The sequence below is a fragment of the Poecilia latipinna genome, unplaced genomic scaffold (assembly GCF_001443285.1).
Source record: "Poecilia latipinna isolate Pla-1442-1.1 unplaced genomic scaffold, P_latipinna-1.0 Scaffold360, whole genome shotgun sequence".
In the NCBI taxonomy this organism is placed as follows: Eukaryota; Metazoa; Chordata; class Actinopteri; order Cyprinodontiformes; family Poeciliidae; genus Poecilia; species Poecilia latipinna.
Genome location: NW_015112976.1, coordinates 193851 through 216914, shown reverse-complemented (window position 1 = coordinate 216914; position 23064 = coordinate 193851). Strand labels below are relative to the sequence as shown.

At 39.1% G+C, this 23064-nt stretch overlaps 1 protein-coding gene across 2 annotated transcripts in view; it reads right to left on the bottom strand.

Moving 5' to 3' along the window:
* Positions 1-21581, bottom strand: part of LOC106949740 (uncharacterized) — a 26605-nt gene extending 5024 nt beyond the window's left edge. Inside the window, exons 1-6 of one of the 2 annotated variants that reach the window (XM_015036207.1) lie at positions 21026-21581; positions 15512-16479; positions 12685-12848; positions 11579-11753; positions 10205-10268; positions 9528-9627 (exon numbers count right to left, since the gene is read on the bottom strand). In XM_015036207.1, coding sequence (XP_014891693.1) covers positions 9528-9627; positions 10205-10268; positions 11579-11753; positions 12685-12848; positions 15512-16232 — 1224 coding nt within the window. In that variant the 5' untranslated portion in view covers positions 16233-16479; positions 21026-21581. The remainder of the gene's footprint in view (positions 1-9527; positions 9628-10204; positions 10269-11578; positions 11754-12684; positions 12849-15511; positions 16480-21025) is intronic. The other variant, XM_015036208.1, reaches the window with a different exon arrangement.
* Between the last annotated feature and the right edge of the window lie 1483 nt (positions 21582-23064).

Sequence of the window (23064 nt, the reverse complement as noted above, 5' to 3'; positions counted from 1 at the left end):
GCAGTGTGTTTTACCTGTGGCAGTGTGTGTGTTACCTGTAGCAGTGTGTTTTACCTGTGGCAGTGTGTGTTACCTGCAGCAGTGTGTGTTACCTGTAGCAGGGTGTGTGTTACCTGCAGCAGTGTGTGTGTTACCTGCAGCAGTGTGTGTTACCTGCAGCAGTGTGTTTTACCTGTGGCAGTGTGTGTTACCTGCAGCAGTGTGTGTTACCTGTAGCAGGGTGTGTGTTACCTGCAGCAGTGTGTGTTACCTGCAGCAGTGTGTTTTACCTGTGGCAGTGTGTGTGTTACCTGCAGCAGTGTGTGTTACCTGCAGCAGTGTGTGTTACCTGCAGCAGTGTGTGTGTTACCTGCAGCAGTGTGTGTTACCTGCAGCAGGTGTCCTCTAGCTCCGTAGCCTCTGATGAACAGCCAGTACAGGGTCGTGAACCAACTGGGCCCCGGAAGCTCCGCGGCGGTCTTCAGCCTTCTCCGCGGCTCTAAGGCCGCCGGTTCGCTCAGGCTCCTCCGGGCCCAGACCGAGGCTCCGGTTCCGGCACCGGGCCACAGCGGCCTCTGGGTCCGGGTGCAGAACGCTGTGAGGCGGAGAGCCCCGGCTGCAGCTGCCCGGCAGCCGCCCATGGTGCTGCCTGTTTCTGATACTTCGAGGCTGATGCTTCGCTTTAACACTCGGAGCTTTGTGTGGCGCCCCCTACAGGCGAACAAGGGGATACCGAACAATGAGGGTTCTGTAGGTCCCTGAGGAAACTTTAGTTCATTATGAGATCAGCTAACATTAAAGAGAACAAAATATTTATTCACTAATAAATACTTAAAGTTCACAAACTTCGTTCTAATATTTTATATCTATCTATCTATCTATCTATCTATCTTAAAATTTAAGTGACTGTTTTTGGAATGGATGAAGGAAATTACAAACTGTCAGCACTGACTAGTCGTGCTACCATAAATAATGCAGTAAAACAGTTAGACTGTTGTTTTCCTTCAGAGGTATCTGTACATGTGTAAGAGTGGACAGGCATGGCAGCTGTGGTGAGCAGGGTCAGGGGTCGCTCCCCTCCACGCTGTGCAGCAGGAAGACAGTTTGTCTCACGTAGGCCTGATTACTGCCAGTCACATATTCTTAAGAAGTACATGTACAAATGAGGAACAATTAAAGTTTAGTTCTTATATTCAGGGTTTCGTTTTGTTGTTGATTGGATGAAGGAAATCACAAAAGCTACTTAAAATGTGTTGTACTTTAATTCCCTAAGAGTACCCACACTGAGCACCGGTGCCATCGACCCTCCCCTTTGTGAATGTGTTGTACTTTAAATCATTCACAAACAGATGTCCTGTGCTGGGTATACAGAGAGAAATGTTTTATTGCTGATACCTGTCTCTGTTTCTATTGGCTAGTTCATTCAAAGAGGTGGTGGGAAAAAGTTTACCAAAGATGGAAATGTTTATTTTTAGTTAACAGGTGTGAAAGAAATGCTTATGTTTGCACTTATGTATTTTTAGATGAACAGGTGTTGGGTGGGGGGAGGGGCAATTAATGATTAGGGTCATAAATCACTCTATCGATTAAATTTTGTCATAAGGATGTCCATATGTCTCTCTTTTGAGAATCAAAGTCATGAAAAATATAAATGTTAAAATAAACATATTTATTAGTGATCAACTTTAAAATGGACTCAGTTCTGTTTTTGACATAATCAGATTTTTGTTTGTTTTTGAATTAAAACTGGTTACAGACTTTAAGTCAACAGGAAGTGAGTCCAAACTGCAGATCCTCTCAGACTGAAGCACTTTAAGCAAAACTGGTTCTTCAAAGGAAACTTTACATTTCCATCTAAAGCTGCTCTGGTATCTGCTGCTGCCCTGCAGTCTCTGTAATCGCTTAATTGAGTCAGTGCAAATCCATTTAAACACATAAAAATAAATTTTAAAAGGTTACAAGTTATAAAATTAGTAAAATCCAAAATGCCAAATTTAGCCAAAATGTCACAGTGATGGAATCTGATTGACTTTTGATATAAAACCTTTTAAGCTCGATGATGGAGACCTGCTGATGGTTTGAGTTTACTGGTCTGAGATCAGACAGGAGCTTCACAGGAAACTGCGAGACGATCATGGAGTCAACAACATCTCTGCACAGTGAAGGGTTAAACAATTTATAATAATTTAAAACAGTTTGTATTTGATCTAACAGCTGATTTTATCAACATGGCTCCTAAAATTTAACTGAGCTTCCAGAATCATTCCTATATATTTTCCTTGTGATATTTTCAATAGAATCCATTGATCTGGACATTCAGGGACTGTGATCTTGATTGGAAAGCAAATGCACTTTGTTTTCTCTGTATTGAGAGTTAAACAGGAATCCTTCAGCCATGATGATGATCTCTGCAGGTTTTTCTCTGACTACATTTCTGCTTTGGTCCGATGTGTAAACGATGATGTCATCAGCAAACATTTGCAGTTTGACTTCAGGACAAATTTCAGGAAAACTGTTAACATACAAACTAAAAAGGACCTGAGATGGTTCCTTGTGGAATCCCTGTTACTATTTTGCATAAAACACATTTACTGTCATTAATGACAACACATTGTTGACAATCTTTCAAATATGATGGAAACCAAGACAATGACTGTTCTGAGAGATTAAATGATGAAAGCCTTGAGATCAGTAAATTGTGATTCTCCGTATCAAAAGCCTTTTTTCAAGTCAAGGAAAACTGCACCAGTGATTTGTCAGGTGATAGTTTAACCTTTTCAAGCAACAGACTTATAGAGTCTCTGTGGACTGATGACGTCTGAAGCCAAACTGAAGAGGCTGCAGAAGATTGTTACTTTATAAATACAGTAGTTGTTGTTCTAGAATAATTTTCTCCAGCACTTTTAACACGACTGGAACAACTTACTGGCTGTAGTTGCTGATTTCACTTCCTGATTTAAAAATGGTTTCACCAGAGCTTTTTTCCATGCATGGGGAAATTTCCCTGTTTTGATGGAAATATTAACAATGTGAGTTAAAGGCTCTACTAAAATGTTGCTGTATTTTTAAATCAATAAATCCTCTAAGCCTCTTAGTTGGAATCAGTCTGTTAACCATTCAAATGAGATTTTAGTGTCTCTGCTGCAGCAGGAGCCCAAATGTTTTATAAAGCACAGGATGAGCAGTTTGCTGTAAAACATCCAGAGTTGAACTTTGAACTTTGCAGGTAACATTCAGCAGTGATGGAGGAAAGTAAAGAAACGATGGAGAAGGAAGTTTTTTTAGCTGCGTTTCTCCTGTTAACATTTTCACAGCAGCTGCTTCGTTTCTCCAAACTATCAACTAAAACCTGCTTGATAGAAAAGCATTTAAATGGATAATCAGTTTATATAAATTAAATTATATTTATATCAGTGAGACTCTAATGTTGATCAACTGGCTTCACTGAGCTGGAAACCAGGTTACTATTGAATAATAATAATATTTAATTCACTCCCCAAATGAACGATGACACATTACTGATGAAACAGTATTAAATTAAACAGCCAGAGGTGGGTGTGTGTTCACAAAATAAGTGTAAGCTATAATTCATAGTCTTACATCTGATGGTGTTTACACCTTAAAATAACCTTAAGTTTGGAAAATTCACAACTTTACTCACAAAATACCTAAAACTTAGAAAATAAACACACTTTGCCCATTTATCAAGAAAAGAATAGAAGAAATTATAATACACAGAATTATTGGGTAAAAAAACAAAAAAACAAACAAAAAAAACTGTACATAGATAAGAGGGCCTACAGATAATTTACTTTTCTTCTGAATCAGGCAACAAAGTCATGGTATCTACTACAGATAGGAAAGGTCTCCACGTCTCCATAAATTTACTGGTGGAACCATTAAGTGCAAATCTGAGCTTTTCCACCTTGAGGTTGTATAGAACTTCTCTAACCCAGTGATCATAAGATGGCGGAACGCTTAGTTTCCACTTGAGTAGGATAAGTCTCCGAGCCAGCAGGGTAGTAAAGGCTAGGGCCTGCCTCAAAGAACGCGAAAGGCCCCGGTCAGGAGGGATGCCAAATATTGCCGATAATGGATTGGGGAGAATTGTCTCATTATATGCTTGACTTAGTATCTTAAAAATGTTATCCCAATACCCGATTAGTTTGGGGCACGCCCAAAACATGTGAGCATGGTTAGCTGGTGATTGTCCACACCTATTGCAGGCGTCACAGATTGTTGAATAAATTTTTGCTAATTTTGCATTAGTGTAATGTGCTTTATAGAATATTTTGCACTGTATCAAAACATGCCGGGCACAGATCGAAGACTTATGAATTAGATTCCTGGCAGTTGCAATTTTTGACTAAAGAGGTTTGTTTCGAGGGTCCTTGCAGGCCAAACTGTTTCCTGAATTGGCTCCAGATTCTTAATGTAGCCCTGACTATAGGATTGTTCTCTACCAGAGAGAGGGGAAGGGGGAGCTGAGAACAAATCAGAGAGGACAACGAAAAAAGGCTAGATGCCCTTTCAATCTGCACCCAGGCAGGTGAAGCCTCGGCATCACACCCTCAATATAATAGTTTCTGTACATTAGCTGCCCAGTAGTACTGCCTGAAGTTGGGAAGAGCAGGTCCACCCTAAGAGTTGGGGACTGCAACACTGATTTGCGAAGTCTGCAGGTTTTTTAAGACACAAAAATTGGGATATCTTGCTCTCTAATAACGGTGAGAAGTTCTTATTCATCATGTTAGACATAGAAGCACAGATGAATATCCCCAAATAACGAAACCCTGCTTCTGCCCATTTAAAGGGTGAGATTGAATGCGGAAGGTTCCTTGCCAGAGAGTTCAAGGGAAATAATTGGCTTTTCTGGTAGTTGAGCTTGTAACCTGAAAGCTTGCTATATTGTTCTAGAATGTTAAAAAGCACTGGAAGAGAAGTATGAGGATCAGAAATGTACAAGAGCAAATCATCCGCATAAAGGGACACTTTATGGGTTACACCAGATCTCAGAATTCCCTTAAAACCCTCCTCAGCACGCAACCAGATGGCCAGAGGCTCTATTGCGATGGCAAACAGCAAGGGAGACAGAGGGCATCCCTGCCTAGTGCCCCTCCCAAGAGGAAAGGGTGAGGACACCATGTCATTAGTTTTAATTGAGGCCACCGGCGATGAGTACAACAGCTTAACCCAGAGGATAAAATCGTTATCAAAACCAAATCTTTCCATTATTTCATATAAAAAACCCCATTCGACCCGATCAAACGCCTTCTCGGCGTCAAGAGATACAATTATTTCAGGTGATGAGGTACTTGGAGTATGGATAATATTTAAAAGACGTCTGGTGTTATGGGATGACTGTCGCCCAGTCATAAAGCCTGTCTGATCTAATGAGATAATGCGGGGAAGTACTCGCTGGAGACGTGTTGCAAGAATTTTAGATAAGATCTTAAAATCTACATTGAGGAGGGAAATAGGTCTATAACTACTACAAAGGGAGGGGTCTTTATCATTCTTAAGAATCAGCGATATAGTAGCTTCTGAAAAGGTGCTAGGGAGGCGTCCGCTAGAGAAGGCCTCATTATACACATCTGTCAGTACTGGCGCCAGAAGGTCCACATTGGCCTTATAGTATTCTGAAGAGAAACCATCAGGCCCAGGGGATTTGCCCGAACTTAAGGACCTGATAGAATCCTGCACTTCTCTTATAGTGATGGGCCCGCCAAGACCTCTCCCCAATTCACAATCTATCCTTGGAAAGCCGATATCATTAAGTATATCGTGTGCTGAAGGGGGGGCTATGGAGGTATATAGTTCAGAATAGAATGACAGAAATCTATCATTTATTTTTCTGGGATCAAAAAGAATCTCCCCTGTGTCTGATCTGATGAATGGAATTAATTTGGAGGTAGCCTGAGCTCACACTTGGAAAGCTAAAAGCTTCCCGGCTTTGTCGCCAGATTCGAAAAAGCGCTGCCTTGTCTTGGCTAGTTGAAGTAGAGCATTTGTAGATGTAATCCAATTGAAATCAGTTTGGAGTTTTACACGCTCATTATAAAGGTCAGGATCCAGGTTGGCTGCATATCTAGAATCCACATCTTTAATCTGGTTCAGCAAGTCATTGGTGTAACATGACCTCTTCTTCGTCAAATTAGAGGTAAAACTAATAAGCTGACCTCTTATATACGCTTTTGAAGCTTCCCAGAGGGTGCTTCTCGATATACCAGGTAGATCATTAAGATCAAAGTAAAGTGGAAGCTGATTTTTTTAAAAACTGTTTATAGTCCTCTTCTGTGAGCAGTATAGAATTAAATCTCCAAAATTTGAAACAGCGAGATTGACATAATTCTAGATCTAAGGAGACTGGCGCATGGTCGGATATAGCTATGGTGTGATAATAACAGGTTTTTACTTTAGGAAGTAGTCTGACATCAATAAGGAAAAAATCTATGCGTGTATAGGTACGATGGACATGGGAAAAGAAGGAAAACTCCTTAAGTGTCGGGTTCCCATGTCTCCACGGGTCCACCAATCCCAACTCAGTTTTAAAAACATTAAGACTTTTAGCAGCATTAGGTAATGAGATTGTTTTTTTTGAGGATCTGTCTAAAAGGGCATCCTGGATCATATTAAAGTCTCCCCCTAGGATTAAATAGTAGTTTTCAATATCAGGCATAGAAGAAAAAAGTCTAGACACAAAGGAATCATCATCCCAATTTGGACCATAGACACAAGCTAGTATCACCGGACAACTTTGCAATTTGCCCAACACAATTATGAAACGCCCCTCCATGTCTGCTACTGTTTCGTGATGTTCAAACATAACATTATTCCGAATAAGTATGGCTGTTCCTCTAGCCTTGGCATTGAATCTAGAGTGAAATACATGGCCAATCCAACTTCTATTAAGACGCATAATTTCTCTATTACGAAGGTGTGTTTCTTGTAAAAAGAATATGTCCCCTTTAAGTTGCTGCAAATGAAACATAACTTTAGCAATCTTAGTAGCATTCCCCAAGCCTCTCATGTTCCACGAAACAACCCTCAAATTCTTCCCTGTGCTAGTCGTCCCTTACTTTTCCTGAAGAGATACGTACATTGCGGTATGGCAGTCCGACTTTGCTGAGAGGAGACTGGTACCTGGTATATAGTTGGCCAACAACTGTAAAGAAAGAAGACGAAAGAAAGAGAAAGAGAAAAAAAACACACACACACATTCACATCCATGCCACAACAAAAAAAAAAACCATACACATCTGGACTCAGACCCCTTTAAAGAAAAAAAACAAAATGTACGTGTCCATCGCACAGCAGGGCATCCTCTATCCCCTGCGAGGCTTCCTTCATTTTAGACTGACATTTTCCACCTCCCAAAATCAGAGTGGTCACTTAACAGAAGGCAACCAGCTCAATCCAGTCAACTGGGCGTTTCTGGGCGGGGCTTGGTAAGGTCCATTAGCTTAGCTTTTAGTCTGTTATTCTCTCCGGTTATCGTAGCTAGCTCGGCTTGGATTGCTTGTATGTCATCGCTCATGGTAGTGGCCACATTCTCCAGTGAAGAGATTCGCTGGTGGTGGGTAGAAATAGTAGACTCAAAGAGCTCCAGTTTTGTTTCCAGTTTAGTAAACGCCGCATTGAATTCCGCTGATAGGGATTTTCTGTGGTCAGCTAGCGTAGCCGTTAGCACAGCCATGACGTTCCCCTCGTCTTTTTTCTGCTCTTCTTTTCTTGTTCTGCTGGTCATCCTCTGACTTACTGGTCGCCGTTCCAGTGCAGCAATATTGTTACAAATAGTTTAACAAGCACAAAGTGAAAATTAGTAAAGTAGTAACGTTAGAGGTGGGAGCTTCAGAAAAAGCGTCTACTCCATCTTGCAGTCCAACCGGAAGTTCAAAATCAGAATGAAGCAAACATGCAGAAAAATGTTGAGTTTTATTTCATATTTCTGATTAAAATGAATCAGAAAGAAAAAAAGATCAACTTTCCAGTTGAATCCAGTTCAGATGAAGCCTCTAAATGGAGCCCAGTTTGAATCGGATCTTTATTGATCCAAAGAGACAAACAATATCAGACACTAAATGACAGACATGAGAAAATAAACAGGAGGAAAATCTTGGAGGTCAGAGGTCATCATCAGGATCCAGTCAGAGTCTCTTTAGACTCAAACTGCTGCAGCTTCAACCTCTGAGGATCAGCAGGACACAGAGACCGTTCTCTACTTTACAGAGATCAGAACCTGCAGAGAGAAGAAGGAAGGAGAGATCAGATCAGTGAGTGTTTCCAGCCTCTCCAGCAGCAGTCAGTGACGCAGCACATCCAGTAGATGGTTTCCAGGCTGCAGTCAGACTGATCTCAGAGCTGTGACCAAGATGAACCTGATCAGCTGATCAGGTTCACCTGATTGGCTGATTGCTGTCTCTGTGTCCAATCAGGAAGCCTGAACCATTCTCCTCCCACTGAGAAGCTGCAGCTTTACTGGGAACACTGGAGCTTTGCTTTGATGCTAACTGGGTTTAGTTCAATATGCTGACAGCAGCTGGACTCACTACAAACATTTACTTACTGTAAAGTCTTTACAAAACGCTTCAGCTGCTGAACATCTGAATCCTTCAGGTTGTTGTTTCTCAGGTCCAGTTCTGTCAGATGGAGGCTGTTGGACTTCAGAGCTGAGGCCAGAAAATCACAGCTGATCTTTGACAAACTGCAGAACCTCAACCTGAATAAAGAATAAANTATATATATATAAATAATTATATGATTCAACATAAAAAAAAAGTGTGAAACAGAGCTGGCCTAAGGTACATGCAAGTTAAGCGGCTGCTCAGCTCCCCAACACCACCAGGGGCCCCCGAAGACAATCATATGATTTTACTTTGTAGTGAAATACTGCACTTTTGGCACATTTCACATACCTGTTCCAAATTAAAAAAAAAAAGAAAAAAAAAAAGATGTTAGTCTTGTTGACTGGTTCACTGTAAAGCTTTTGTTTGCAGAAGTTGCAAAGAATATTTTTCCTTGTTTGCTACTCCTGTCCTTTAAGGTTAAAATCAATAGCCAAAGTAATACCAGTATCATGTTGTCAGATTACAAATTGCACCAAAAATAGTAGATATGCTACAGCCATAGTGTAGCCTCAGAATGATGAAGTATCTGTTTTTGACATGTTGGTATGAAGGCCCCTGAATTAAAATCTGATTAGGGCTCCAAAAATCCCTGATAAGAATCTATGATAATTCAGCTCTTGTTTCGAAAATGGATTGAAATTGTTTGCGGTGTCATCTCTCCACTCTGGAAGTAGAAAAGTTGTAGAAAGTTATTTCAAAGCCAAACTCTCGTGACAGAAAAAGAGGCAATAAAGACCCACGCACGTGATGAGTACGTCAGCTGCTTATGTCAAAAATAATAGAATATACTGATGCATTAATCTATTTTGTCTTTTTATTTTCTCTCAGACTGGGCTCAAACAATCGTTGACTTCCCAGCTGATCAATCCGATGTGCTTGTAATCCAACATCCTATCAGAGTATCACGTTGATCCCATTTACCTTTTTGAAGACCTCTGCTCGCAGTCTGTTGGTTTGAGATATAGCCCGTTTTTTCTCCTCCTCCTTTTTCTTTGTCACCTCCGGCAGCTTGTTGTAAATCCTTCAGACGCAAAAAGAAAAAAAAAAAAGAAAAAAAAAAGAAAATTCATACAGGGCAGAGGAAAATACTATCAGAAATCTAAGGGTGACTGAGCCATGCCAACACACTGGTGTCTTGGAGACAAGGTGTTATCAAGTAAGACTACAGTCTGGAAAAATAAAAAATAAAAAAAACACCTGGATCCACAGATAAACACTCTGCAAACACACACTCCCCTTTATCACGTGCAGAACTACTGCCATTTTTTTTTCTTCAGGAGATCCACCGAGTGAGATAGTGTTGCTTTTGAAAAAAAAAAAAAAAAATTACAATGGGAAACCTTCAACAGATCAGGCGTGTTTTACCAGATAAGCAGAGAGAGAGAGAGATAAGATGTAGAGGTTACCTCATATCTTCTGCCAAGACATTTGAGCATCAAATTTGTTGGGTGTCAACAGCATGTGGATGCATGCATGTGTGTGTGTGTGTGTGTGAGTGTGTGTGTGTGTGTGTATTGATGGGATCGACTGCACTATGAAAACGAGAATGAAAACCCCACACGACTCCCTTTGAGAAGGGGTTAGTTTAGAGGACTCACCGTCTGGACCTGAGCTGCATCTCTCTGCCTGATATAGAGCGCTCTCTCGGCTTGAAAAGGTTATCTAGGACACACACATCCACAGCCCAACAAGCACACAGGAATAACAAACAGGAATTAATATGGAAATCAAGCTTGCATATGTAAATACACACTGGTGGATGAGCTTTCCAGTTTAGACTGTAGCACCGTCCTCCATTAGTCCACTGACACAAAAAAAACCCACAGACACAGAGACACAGAGACACTGAGACACTGTCACACACACGCACGCACGCACGCACGCACGCACGCACGCACGCACGCACGCACGCACGCACGCACCATAACTTTTTTGTACTGGCAGATCCAGTTCTGGTCCTGTCAATTCTGTCAGACTGAAAGTGAAGTGAAAACATCAAGGTATAATTGGACAATAAGCTTTCATTTCTCCTTCATGACACATAAAAAACTATAAGCTTATTGTTCCCTGCTTCTGTTTTTCCAGGGTCGGATAAGCAGGATGGATGGATGGATGGATGGATGGATGGATGGATGGATGGATGGATGGATGGATGGATGGGTGGATTGTAGGCTAATTTAAATTAGTTACAACGATGACCAAAAAGCAATAAAAGTCTGAAGAACTACTTTTTCAAGAGTCAAAAAACCAAATCAAAAAATATTTTAAGTTGTACAGTTGAATTGTTTCCTCTTTGTAGGGCTTTATTTTATTTTTTTTCTTTATTCATTTCACATTTTTTTATTATCTGGCCAACCTGAATTTATTCAAGATTCTTTAGCTCCTCTGTAGTACTCAATGATGGCCACCAGAGAGCAAAGTCGGTGAAATGCTGCTCCACTAACAAGGGGATCACGTGCTATTCCCTTTTTTATGAACAAGCCTGCTGAGACAATGAAATTAAAGATGATTACTAAATAAACAGTGCATCGTTCCACCAATTGGTAAAAGAAATGCCATGACGTGTTCACAGGTTTATTATTAATTCGTTACGGTTTCTGTTTTTCTCCAGAAATGCACTTGCTGACGTAGGAGCACTTGACCCAGCAGTCCAGGAATTTGACAAATGTGCCCATGTCTGCAAAAGTGATGTAACATGATAAAAGATGAATGTAGGAGAGGAAAAGAAAGCATCTGCTCTGAATACGTTATATATCTTTTTTTTTTTTTTATCTATCGTCACCAGGACTGATGCATCACATGTACTTCTTTATTGCAGAAAGTCCTGGGATAACAATTTCATATGATCAAGAGCTGATTGAATACTTCTGTCAACACTGATGATCTGACTAAAACTGAGTCTGTTTACTAGTTACACATTGCGTTACTTCCTAATGGCTTATTTCTGCTTTTTCTGATTCGGCTGTACTTACCACTAAGTGGGTCGGGTGTAGTGCAGTGCCTCTTTTGCTTGCCTTGTTCTTCTGTTAGGCCCAGGGCTAAATTTGAGTCCTGCAGAGCTTTCCTTCTCCTGGCCTTCTGCTCCAAGTGTCTGACCCGACCCTGAGATCGGCTGATGAAGTCTGGTCTGAAAAGCTCTAACGCCTCCTGGAAAGGAAAACACCCGTAAAATTATGAATTGTTCTCTTTGCAGCTGCACTTTATTTGAAGGAGTGACCATAAAACTGACATGACACTGTCATAAACATGACATACCACCTATTATGAACATGAAGAAGTATTTATGAATGTTTATGACTGTTGTCACAAAGTGACATTTGGTAAATGATAACACTATTAATGCAAGGTTGCTTTAAACGTTGCATTAAAAGTCAATTAACAGCGCCGTCTTTGCATTAAAGTGTCATTACTTACCAAATAATGCAAAGTTGACACTTTTAATAAACTTTTAGTGCAACTTTTAAAGCAACTTTTATTACTTTTGTTTTTTAAATCTACTGTTGAAAACATGGAGATAAGATTTTTTAAGACCCAGAATTGACATGATTAAAATTTTTGCAACTTTTGTCTTTTGATAAAATATCTGTTATTTAGTTGAACAGATTAAACGGGAGCATGACACAGTTTTAACCATTAATGCTGGAAGTGCTGTGGTGGGGCAGGGGTGAAGCACAACCCACATAAGGAAGTCTTAGTCCTCGACACAGCCGTCTCAGGTTCGGTTCCTGGCCTAATGACCTTTGCCACATGTCTTCCCGTTCTCTCAATACCCTACTTTCCTGTCTGAACACTTTAAATAAAAGGCCAAAAAAAAAAAAAAATGGATGCCATGTGTTTGGTGTCCATATTTTTAAAATACACATTATTCAGAAAAAGGGTATAAAATGTGCTTCTTTCATGAAATTCTCCTGTCGATAAGTCAACAGTTTTGTTCAACAAATCCTCACAGTTCCAGTTTTCTACTCCATTAGAATGCCGAATGTTCTTAGTCACTTTTCTCGAGAAAGGTATTTTATATTTTTGCTACTTTAAAAGAGAATTCTTGAGGAAAAATAAAGCATAGAAATGTGACTCATACTTTCAGGCTCAGGGTTTTAAGAATGCCTCCCACAGAATCGTTCTTCAGTGGTGAACGGTGACGACAAGTGGAAATTATCTGAGGTTCTGTGGATTTGCCACCTTCTTGTTCTTCATCTGTCTTTTGACTTTCTCCTTGCTTGCTCATCATGCTCCCTGAATCTACTAGGGAGAAAAAGAAAAAAAATAATAATGTTACATCACTCAATACTAGAAATACAGGGAAAATATAATTTCTAAGAAGCATAAAAAAGCACAATCAACTTTGTGACAAATAGGAATTTAGAAGCATCTGAATGCAGTGGTTTTGCTGTTGCTTTTCCGCCTGTTCGGTTCATTCTCAGTGGCCATGAGTTTCTAGCGAAGCTTTCATTATCTTGAGTAAAACAGTGAAGAACAGACCTCAAAGTGAACCCAGCACACTCCCATGCTTGCAGAAACACACACTACCCCCACAACTCATAAGGAGTAAAAACAATCCAGAGGGAACAAGAGCGTGGCCAATGAATAATGTAAAAGATAGCATTGCATTTATTCTGCTCCCGTAACCTCTTTCTTGTCCCCTTTTTTTAGAACATATATCTCTCAGCTGAATACCCTGCAGTAATCATTTAGCTTGTTTTTTTTTTTTTTTTTTTGTTGGACTGCATCACCAGCATGTGGTGTCACTGGTCAAGCTTTTGTTATATGCTATACTTACTGCAACAAAGTAAATGCCTAAAAAAAAAAAAATAATAAAAAACTTACACGTCCCACAGAGAGCTGAGACATTTTAATAATTAAAAAGTATTGTGTGCTGCAGATGTTTTTTCATGAGACAGCAAATATGAAAGGGCAGGTCCTTTCTGCTGCAGCCTTCGCCATCATTACTGGAAGGTTTCATAAATTAGTTTATAGTCCATTATGTAATCTTGGCTCAGATCAAATAATCATTGTTAATTTACACCTCTACATCTACATCCTAATGCGCTTATCTTGTTTTATGCCTATTGCATCCATAAAGTATGTTGTTTTATTTTTTATAAAGTAAACATTGAGAGAGTCAACAACTAAACTAAAAGGTTAACATATTTTTTTTTTTTAAACTTTACAAACAAATCAAAAACAGAAAAATATGGGACCTGGATAAAAATGTACTTGTGTCAGGAAACATATTTGTAAAAACATAGTCCCTTAAAACTCAATACTCTAACTGAGCCTAGTGAAAGTCCAAAGTATACTGCTAAAACAACACTCCAGTAGTAAAAAGGGGAAATGTGTAAATGTATGGTAAAGTCAAAGCCTAAACCTCAATTTACTTGAAAATTTGTGGTCATGTTTTAGGAGTAAAAACCAAGAGCCATCATGAAGGAAAAAAATGTCTCTACAAAGTACTGAATTTAGGGGATGAATAGTAATGCACACAGACGTTTCCTGGTATTTTGTCCTACTTGTTGCTTGTTTCACAATGAAAAGAAAATGAAATATCCAAAGTTGTAGACATGTTCTGTAAAAGAAATGCTGCAAACCATAAAACAATCCATTTTGATTCCAAGTTGTGGGGAAGCAAAATACAAGAAATGCTTTCTGGATTTTTTTTTTTTTTTTTTTTGTATTTTGATGTAAATCTATGCGACAGACTGGCGACCTGTCCAGGATGTACCCCGCCTCTCGCCCGGAACGTTAGCTGGAGATAGGCACCAGCACTCCTCCCGACCCCACTGAGGGACAAGGGTGTTCAGAAAATGGATGGATGGATGGATGTAAATCTACATCAACATCTTTAGACATGAAAAGAATAAATTAGCATATGACTGAAATTTAACTTTCAGACATAACTTTCATTTTTTTGTGATTTTATTTATCACTTTCAAATAATTAAACTTCAAAGCCCAAGTTTATTAAAATTTGACAATGTCTGTTACTGTTTGCCAAATATTCTAATACACATTGGAATATAGTCAGAATGTTTTGCCTTACTTTTGCTTCTTGGTACAATTATAAGCCAGTTACAAATCAAAACTTATTTAATTTCAGTGTAATTATTATTTTGTTTTATTTGTATTTTTAGTCCCCTAATATGTAACATTGTCCTGTTTTAACTGTATTTGTGAACAAGTTAGCTCTAAGCATGGTTTCACGGTTAGGATCACACTTGGTTCATGATCAATGCCACAAAGTAACATTTCTGCTAAGCTGTATTTTTACCAATTCTTTCAATATTTATGTAAAACACAGTTCTCCCATCTCGTTTAAGGACATCAGGCATTCAGCTTTAAGCTTACTCAGCTTTTTACGTTTTTCCTGGGGAATGTTCAACAAAACATGTAAGCCTCTAGCGTTTCCTTGTGCTTTCGGTATAAATGTCTGTGAGTCCATTCTGAAATAGTACAATGTCATTTCAATGCAGCAGTCATTTCTTATCTTCACGTGTTATATTTCAGTCTAGAAAGTCAAGACGTATAAAGGGATGTGTTTGCACTTTATTTAACTCTGTTTGAGCTCAGCATGTTTCTTTGCCAACTGGGATTTATCTTAAACAATGTAAAATCGCAGTGGAAACCGTGTGGAAGGTGTGTGTGGGTCTATTAACAATGCATGAGATAAAAAAAAAAAAGTAAGAGGTGAGAAGCAGAAAGGGAAAAAAAAAAATAAAAAATATATATATATATATATATATATATATATATATATATATATATATATATATATATATATAAAGAGATTATCCACACTGTAAGACCAGCCTGGCACATAAATATGCTCCTTGACGTTTTAGGATGTTCGAGAAACGTGTGCTTGCTGATCGACTACTCTGAATTTTCAGCTGAAGGTGGCGAAATTCATACCTGGGCCATAAGTGAACGTGTGCTGCATGTGCCTGAAATTGCTCAAAGCAGAGACGGCTGCCTTATTTGCATTCCCCTTCTGCTTTGCAGCCTTTGTGTTCGAGGCAGATGGCTCTCTGAATGACAATCCCAAAGAAGTGCTGCGGTGCTGCTTTTCTGAGTCATCATCCTTACTGTTGGCGCCACAAGCAGGTGCCTTTTGATTGGCCCTGAATCCACGGCGCTTTGATAGAGGGCTCCCCCTGTGATCCGGTCTCTGCTCTTGGCCATTGCACCTGTTGAAATTACCTCTTCTGTACGCCTCCTTTGTTTTGGCTGTTTTCTTATCTACGGCGGATCCAAAGAGAGATTGCTCACCGAGCTGACAAGTCAGGGCAGACCTGTGCAGAGGTGCTTGAACTCCTCTTGTTCCTGCTGCAAGTTCTGCGAGCGAAATGCAAAGCGACTTGTCCAAAAACACGGCAGAGCTACAAGACCTCAGAGGCATCTCACGATGGATGCACACCCTGTAGGAAAGCTCTGAGGAAGACGGTTTCGTTCCTGAGGAATCTGTCACTCCCTGTTTTTGTTCCTTCTCTGAACAGTTTGTTTTGCATCCAACAAGTTGTACCTTCATCACTCCTGGATCTGCTACTGATAATCCGTTAGCTGGTGAGCGGACTTGTCTTGGACTGTTTGACATGAAGACAGCAGGATCCAGCTGGACGTCCGAGACCCTCATTGGTGGTTAGGATGAAGCTCTTCAGATTATTCTAGCGTAGCTGAATAATGTCAGAGGCTGGCTAAAAACACTCCTTGTAAATGGATGAGTGAAAGGAGAAAATCCCTCTTTTCCTGCCACACCAGGTCAAAACTCCCCCAAAGGATCACTTCCTTCCCACCAGCTCTCCTCTGTCTCTTGCCCCCACCTCACTCCAGATGACTGGACATTCTTGTGCAGCGAAGCATTGATGTCCTTATTAAGCACTCTGAAAAAAAAAGAGAGAACATTTTTTTTCTAATGATATCTTTGCAAAATGAAAGATTATGCAACTAAAAAACAGTAGACATGCTGAAGACGCAAAGCTCGTAGGTGTTTTTATGTGTTTACAGGGACCTATTACACACTCTTTCGCACAACATATTTTTGTTTCAATTGGTGTTTCCATGACAAAGGAGAGCATAGGGGAAAATTTTCTTTATAAAATAATAATAATAATAAAATAAAATCCTGATTTTCTGATGAAGTCTCCAGTTTCTGTCATATTTCAACTTCTTACTTCAGTTGTCAGGAAAGCCCACATAAAAAAAAAAAAAACTAAACCCAGTCCTCTGCTGCCACTGCAGAGCTAGTTTGCATTTCCACCAGTCAGCTTTATCAGGGCCTTTCTACCATCTGAAAATGCTTTTCTTGAAGCCAGTATTACCCAACCTTTGCCTCTAACTATTGTTTCTTCCCATCAGTTCTGACCAGTTTTCCTTACCCTTGAGAGACGTTTACCCAACGTCTGAAGGTGGGACCGTCATGTTTCACCAAGAGAATTGTGTGGACAGTAAAGCATTTAATTTTTTTTTTTTTTCAGGGAAAGTCATTTGCAACCTGAAGTATAGAATAACTTATCTCAGCATGGAACTAAACATCCATGGGGTTTTTGGAGAAACATTTAACAACTTTCTGGGAAATTATTCCTTACCCTTTCTGGTGAGCACCTCAGGCAAACTAGCACACTGTTAAAAGAAATAAATTAGCTTTGAAAATCAACAAACAGCGACACCTACAAAGAGCCGCAGAGCCTTTCCAGTTCTCACCGAACACAAAACTTCCTTCCATTTAACAAGCTGGTCAGAGCGCACAATAATGTAAAAATCAAGTTGATGCACCTGAAAAAGTGCCAAATTTGTTATCAACTCTCCTCCTGTGATGAAATATCTACAGCTTTATTTCTGCCAACACTTCAATATTTGATTATTTACTCCAGCTCATCATTCCATATTTATTCAGAACTCATAGCTCATTCCCACTCATCACGATCCAAAAATAAAAATAAAAGCTCCCTCATTCCGGCTTTCTGCTACTCAGCTCATGGCAGCTCATCAGGCCTAGTTGCAGACGAATTTTGGATGATTCATTAAAATAAAGCTCAGTAAACTGTTCAGGATATCCCCCACCTTCTGTCCAAAAGTCATTGAAGATAAGCACAAACACCCTTGTGACCTGGCAAGGACAAGATGGATGGATTGATGGGCAGATGAACATGAAACCAAAGCTTGAATATTTCAAACTCTTGTATCAAAGATGCTGCTCGTTTTTTTGACCACACTCAATGATATCCACTGTGTCCTTTTTAATCCTGGTGGTGATCAACAGTATCCTCAAATGAACTCGTAAGACTACTGCTGTCCTGTATCAGTCAGTAAATTTAGTTTCTAATAAACTCTTTAAGCAAACTTGTCTGGTTCACAGAGAATAAATTGGGCTTGGAATCTAGTCAAAGTAAATTCGAATTGTGCTTTTGGCCGGCTATCGTATTTTCAAGAACATTGCAATGTAAGAACTATGACAGAAGAAGAGTAATTGTGCTTATCCTGCTTGTTCTACTATGAATCAACTACATGGGAATGGAAGCTCAGACAACTCTGTAATGGACATTTATGGATTCACAGTTTCAGTTAAACTAATTTCCTTCTTGGATGGGACTTCCTCCCCCTCAGCCAGCAAGTCAAACTAATAGCAAATATATCACTTTGTTTCCTAAAATGTAAATATTTAAAAAAAAAAAAAAAACAGCCCCAGATACAAGCTACTTTTCTTTATTAAATATCAAATTTAAAGTTTCAGCATAACTTTCAACAACATGAGCGCACGACACATCATTTTTGTAAAACCTGTCAAACCACTTCCTTCCCACCAGAAATGACAGAGAATGGATGTTTTTTTTAAAGGAAGTTGAGCTTCTAAAACAATAATTATAAACTTTTGGATTTTGAATAGCCAGTTAAAATATTTGACGCTGACATTTGTTACTTTGAAAGTCCAGCTGTTGCAGTTTTCAAATGTTTGCAATTTATTTTAACGACTTGAATGTTCAACAATCAGAGTCCACAGACTCCTCTAAACAGCTGCCCGCCCATCCATCCATCCATCCATCCATCCATCCATCCATCCATCCATCCATCCATCCATCCATCCATCCATCTGATATCTAATATCTGAAATGTTTTGAATGGTTATTTTCTCGGATAGCTTACATTTAAGCATGACATGTAAGCATGTAATAAATCTCATTTTTAAGCCACCTACATTATGATGTTGGGCCACTTTTTACAGCTGTAACTCCTTCAACTCTTCCAGAAAAAAACCTCCCAGAAGGTTTGGGACATTTGTGAGAACAGGAAAAGAGTGAGATTAACTCCTGTTGGAATTATAAAGAATGAATCTTTCAACTGGTCCCAACCAAACCAGAGCATGAAATTATCCAAGATAAGTAAGCTGAAGATTTAAGATTTGCTTTCGCTGGAATACTTCCTGATAAATTAAACGAGACTGTTATCTCCTCTGCACTAAACTGTACACATTAGTTATAGTTGACTGAGGAATGTTTTGTATTTATTTAACATCCTATTGTTGTACCCCTTGTGAAATTAACTGTATCAAATTTTAAAGTGTTTGTAGCAGCACACAGCATGCTTTGGTACTGGATTTCACACACCTGCAGCCCTGGAAGTGGTTGAAAAAGCTGAATTCAGTCACTAGGAAGGCTCACCCAATGCTTTTAACAACAAAATTTAGCTGTTCATATAAACTAGTCTTTTCAAACTATATGCTTTATTTGATCAAGAAAATACTTTTGCCGTGTTCCTTATTTCTTATTAGCTTAAAAAGCAAAAAAAAAAAATACACAAATAAGGGCAGAAAGTTATGAGAGATGTTATAAGAGGGGAATATATCAGAAATGCTGGTGGTAATTTTCAGCTTAATCGATTAAGTCGTCATGCCCCGACTCCAACATGCACTCCATGTGAGGAGGTGAACCTGCATCGCTGTAAAGACATTAAACAGACAGAGACAACATGTTCACATTTACTGCATTATTTTCAAACCTAAATCTAAAAATAAACAACACCTCCTCTCTGAAAAATAGTGCCATATTATATTAAACATTGTAAGCCCATTATCAGCCACCTGATGTTGGATCATAGTAGAGGAAAACATGCTGCACAAAGTAAGCATCCCTTGTTATGAAGTTTAGCAGTTACATAATGGTTTCTGTGTTAAAGCAATTTGTTCAGTTCAGGCAGACATGCTGTAATGATCCTGACCATGGGTTGCTGGAATGTGGTCACACGGACTATAATCTGCTGGAAATGACAGGAGGATAACACACAAGTTGGCTCAAGGGTCTTTAGTGGTGTCATTATCTGAAACACCTGTTTCCCACTCCGGCTACTAGGAGCCGTTATGGAGACTGCAGGCAACTGCAGGAAGATGCAGCGGGTTGAAGAAAACCTAAATCTTTACTGTGGCTCATACACCTCAAACCTTTTCTCATTTCACAGCCACAAATCTTAATGTATTTTATTGGAATTTCTGCATAGATCAACGCCAAATAGCACATACCTGTGGATGGAAGCGTTGGGAAACTAATGCAATGTGTGCATTTTTTTTTTTTTTCCACAAATAGAACTCTAAAAAGTGTGGCGTGCATTTATATTCAGTCTGCTTTACTCTGATACCCAAAGAGTCCAACAAAACAAACCGTGTGCGATTTGTATCTTAGTATAAAAGTCTTCTGACGTTTGTTAGAAAGCAGTTGAAGATTAGGAAGACCACAAAACATGGCAGAAAGGTCACGATGGATTTGTGTTGAAGGGTAAACCATGGTTAGATTCTAAATCAAAATCCCAAACTTTGAACAACTACTGGAGGGCTGTTCAGTGAAGCATGTAAGAATGGAAAGAACATGCCACAAAAAAAAAAAATCAATAAATAAAATCTGTCACTAGATGTAGAAACAACTGAACACCATCTTTCATTCACAAGGATGCTGTTGATTAGTAAGATAAAATTATTGCAGCTGTAGAACGACAAAAGGGATATGGATGAGTTTGCAAAACTTTGTAAATGATGCAGCTCAAAAGTGAACAATGAACTTAAACTGGAGCTTTAAAGTGAATTTAAACTAGATCTATTGATGGTTGTCAGTGGCATTACACAAAAATATTTGACATGCAAACAGAGGCTGATTACAAATTCTGTCAATGTGTCAAAAATAATACAAAAAAAAAAACAGTGTATTAAAAAAAATGCACACAAAACATACAAAAATGGCAACCAAAGCCTAGCAGCCAAACCCTCTATTATATGAAGTCTAAATAGAAATAGATTATACCAAATAAACAACTCGCAGGTTTGCTAAAGTAAGGCTGCACAAGAAAAGTCATTTTCAAAGATGACCTTTTTGTATATTTTTGCTGTGTACTTTTAAAAACAGACACCAACCATCAAACTGAAATCATTTCTCTGCGGCCTCTGACCTGAAGCAGCAGCTGTTTCTCTCCACAGAGCGAGTTGCGTCCGCAGAGGCCACAGTTTGAGCTGTCCTGCTCTCACCTGCGAGGACAACGTGTCGTCAGGGAGTGAGATGTCCACACTGATCATTTGTCAAGTTTCGGTGGAAGCTCCTCTCAACCCTCAGAGGTTCAGTGAGGAAAGTAAAATCCATCAAACCAAGTCAATATGTTTACACAAATTACCTCAGAGCTTAAGTCGCTCACAGAGGACTTCAAAAGGAAGCTACAAGAGTAATGAAAATAAAATCCTTGGGTAGAAGTGTAACAGCGATGGCTCCCTTTTATAGACCTCACTAACTTTTGATATGTCCCGGTTCATTACTTTCTTACTCACGCCTCTGGTTTAGTTGAGCTGGGGTAAAAAAAAAAAAAAAAAAACAGCCTTCAGGGATTTTTTTCTGTGGCTCCCAGTAGCTCCTTATGCCTCTTTCATAAGAGTAGAGTGCTCAGCTAAGTGCAGGCTAGCTGTCCTTCATCCGTCCCCAGGGCCTGAGCTCAGGTAGCAGAACAGGTGACTGGCTCTCAGGTTTCAGGACTTACATAATAAGTCCCCATTGCACAGATATTAATGGAGCCAGAGGCCTTTAACAGCTCCTCTGCTTGCCTCTCTGACACTGGTATGAAAAAAAAAAAAAAAAATCTATATTTAAAGATGGAGAAAGTACACCTGGATACACCTATTTTTTATATATTTTTTATTCTTTCGAGTGTTTCTTCAAAAAGAAAACTGTCTTCCAAAAAGTTTCCTAAAGCTTCTGAACAGCAACGCACTTTAGAAGCAGGTAGACTACGATGAGGACAAAAGTACAGGGAAAAAACTGTAGAAACAAACCTATAAATAAACAAACCTATTCTGTACAAGATGGAAAGTGCTGAATGTTCAACTTATTGCTTCCTCCTCCCTGAATAAAACCCCAGCCAGAGTAGGTTGGATTTCAAATTACAATAAAGAACCCAATGTTTACATTTTTCAGTGATGGATTACTCGACTATTCAAGCAAAAGAGTAATAAAATTGAAGAATATTTCACTCTTGTCATTTCTTGTGACTAACAACACTAAAAATGAATAAACACATGCAGAAGTGTAACGCCTCTTTGAATTTAAAGTCATGAAGAATGAATGTAAAAATGTAGGGTTCACAGTGGGTGTAAGTTTTTACTAAATTTAGTAGACCTTTATATTTAAAGCCAGATTTCTGTATCATTGTGCAAAAGACAGTCTGTTTGTGGTGCTTGTAGAACTTTAACATCAATTCTGGTCTGTAGTTTTGCCAAAAAAAAAAAGAAAAAAAAAAAGCTAAATACAACCTTACCAGAAAAACTAAGCCAAAGTCAACAGAATCTTTCCTTTTGTGTTGGGTTTCTGGAAAAAAGGAAAACATCTGGCTTTTGATGAATCTGATTTCACAATTGTGTTCCTGATTTTATAATTATACTTGATGGATCCACAAAATGCAAACTGGGGTAAAGCTGCATGAACACGGCCCTGAATTAGAAAGACGATGGAAGCAACTGTTGGAATGAAGTGTTCAAGACTAAGATCACAATTTAGTTTCCTTATGAGAGAAAGTTTGCAAAACTCCTTCATAGACTTCCTTAAAATCAGCTTTTGAGTAAAATTATATGGAAATGCATGGGCTAAAAATTGTCATCTTCACCTTATCCTCTAAGAAAAGTAATTCAGATTCAATCACTAGTAAGTAAAAACAAAAGGGCAAAATTCAGCAAACTGAATTTTTGAGTAGTTCTGAGGTGTTCTAGTTTTAAAATAAAGTACTGATTTCAATGAATGACAGAGTTGAGCAGAGCGTTTTATAGGCCCATGATTGACTTAAAATAGGTTTTGAGCACGAATTGACTACAAACTACATCTCCCATAATGCATTCCGATTGTTAACCAGCCAGCATTACGGCTCCTCGCCACTAGAGAGCAGCAGAGTCACCTTAAGCTGCTTATTGATTTTCCCAGCGAATAAAACTGAGACTTCGACAAGCTAACATC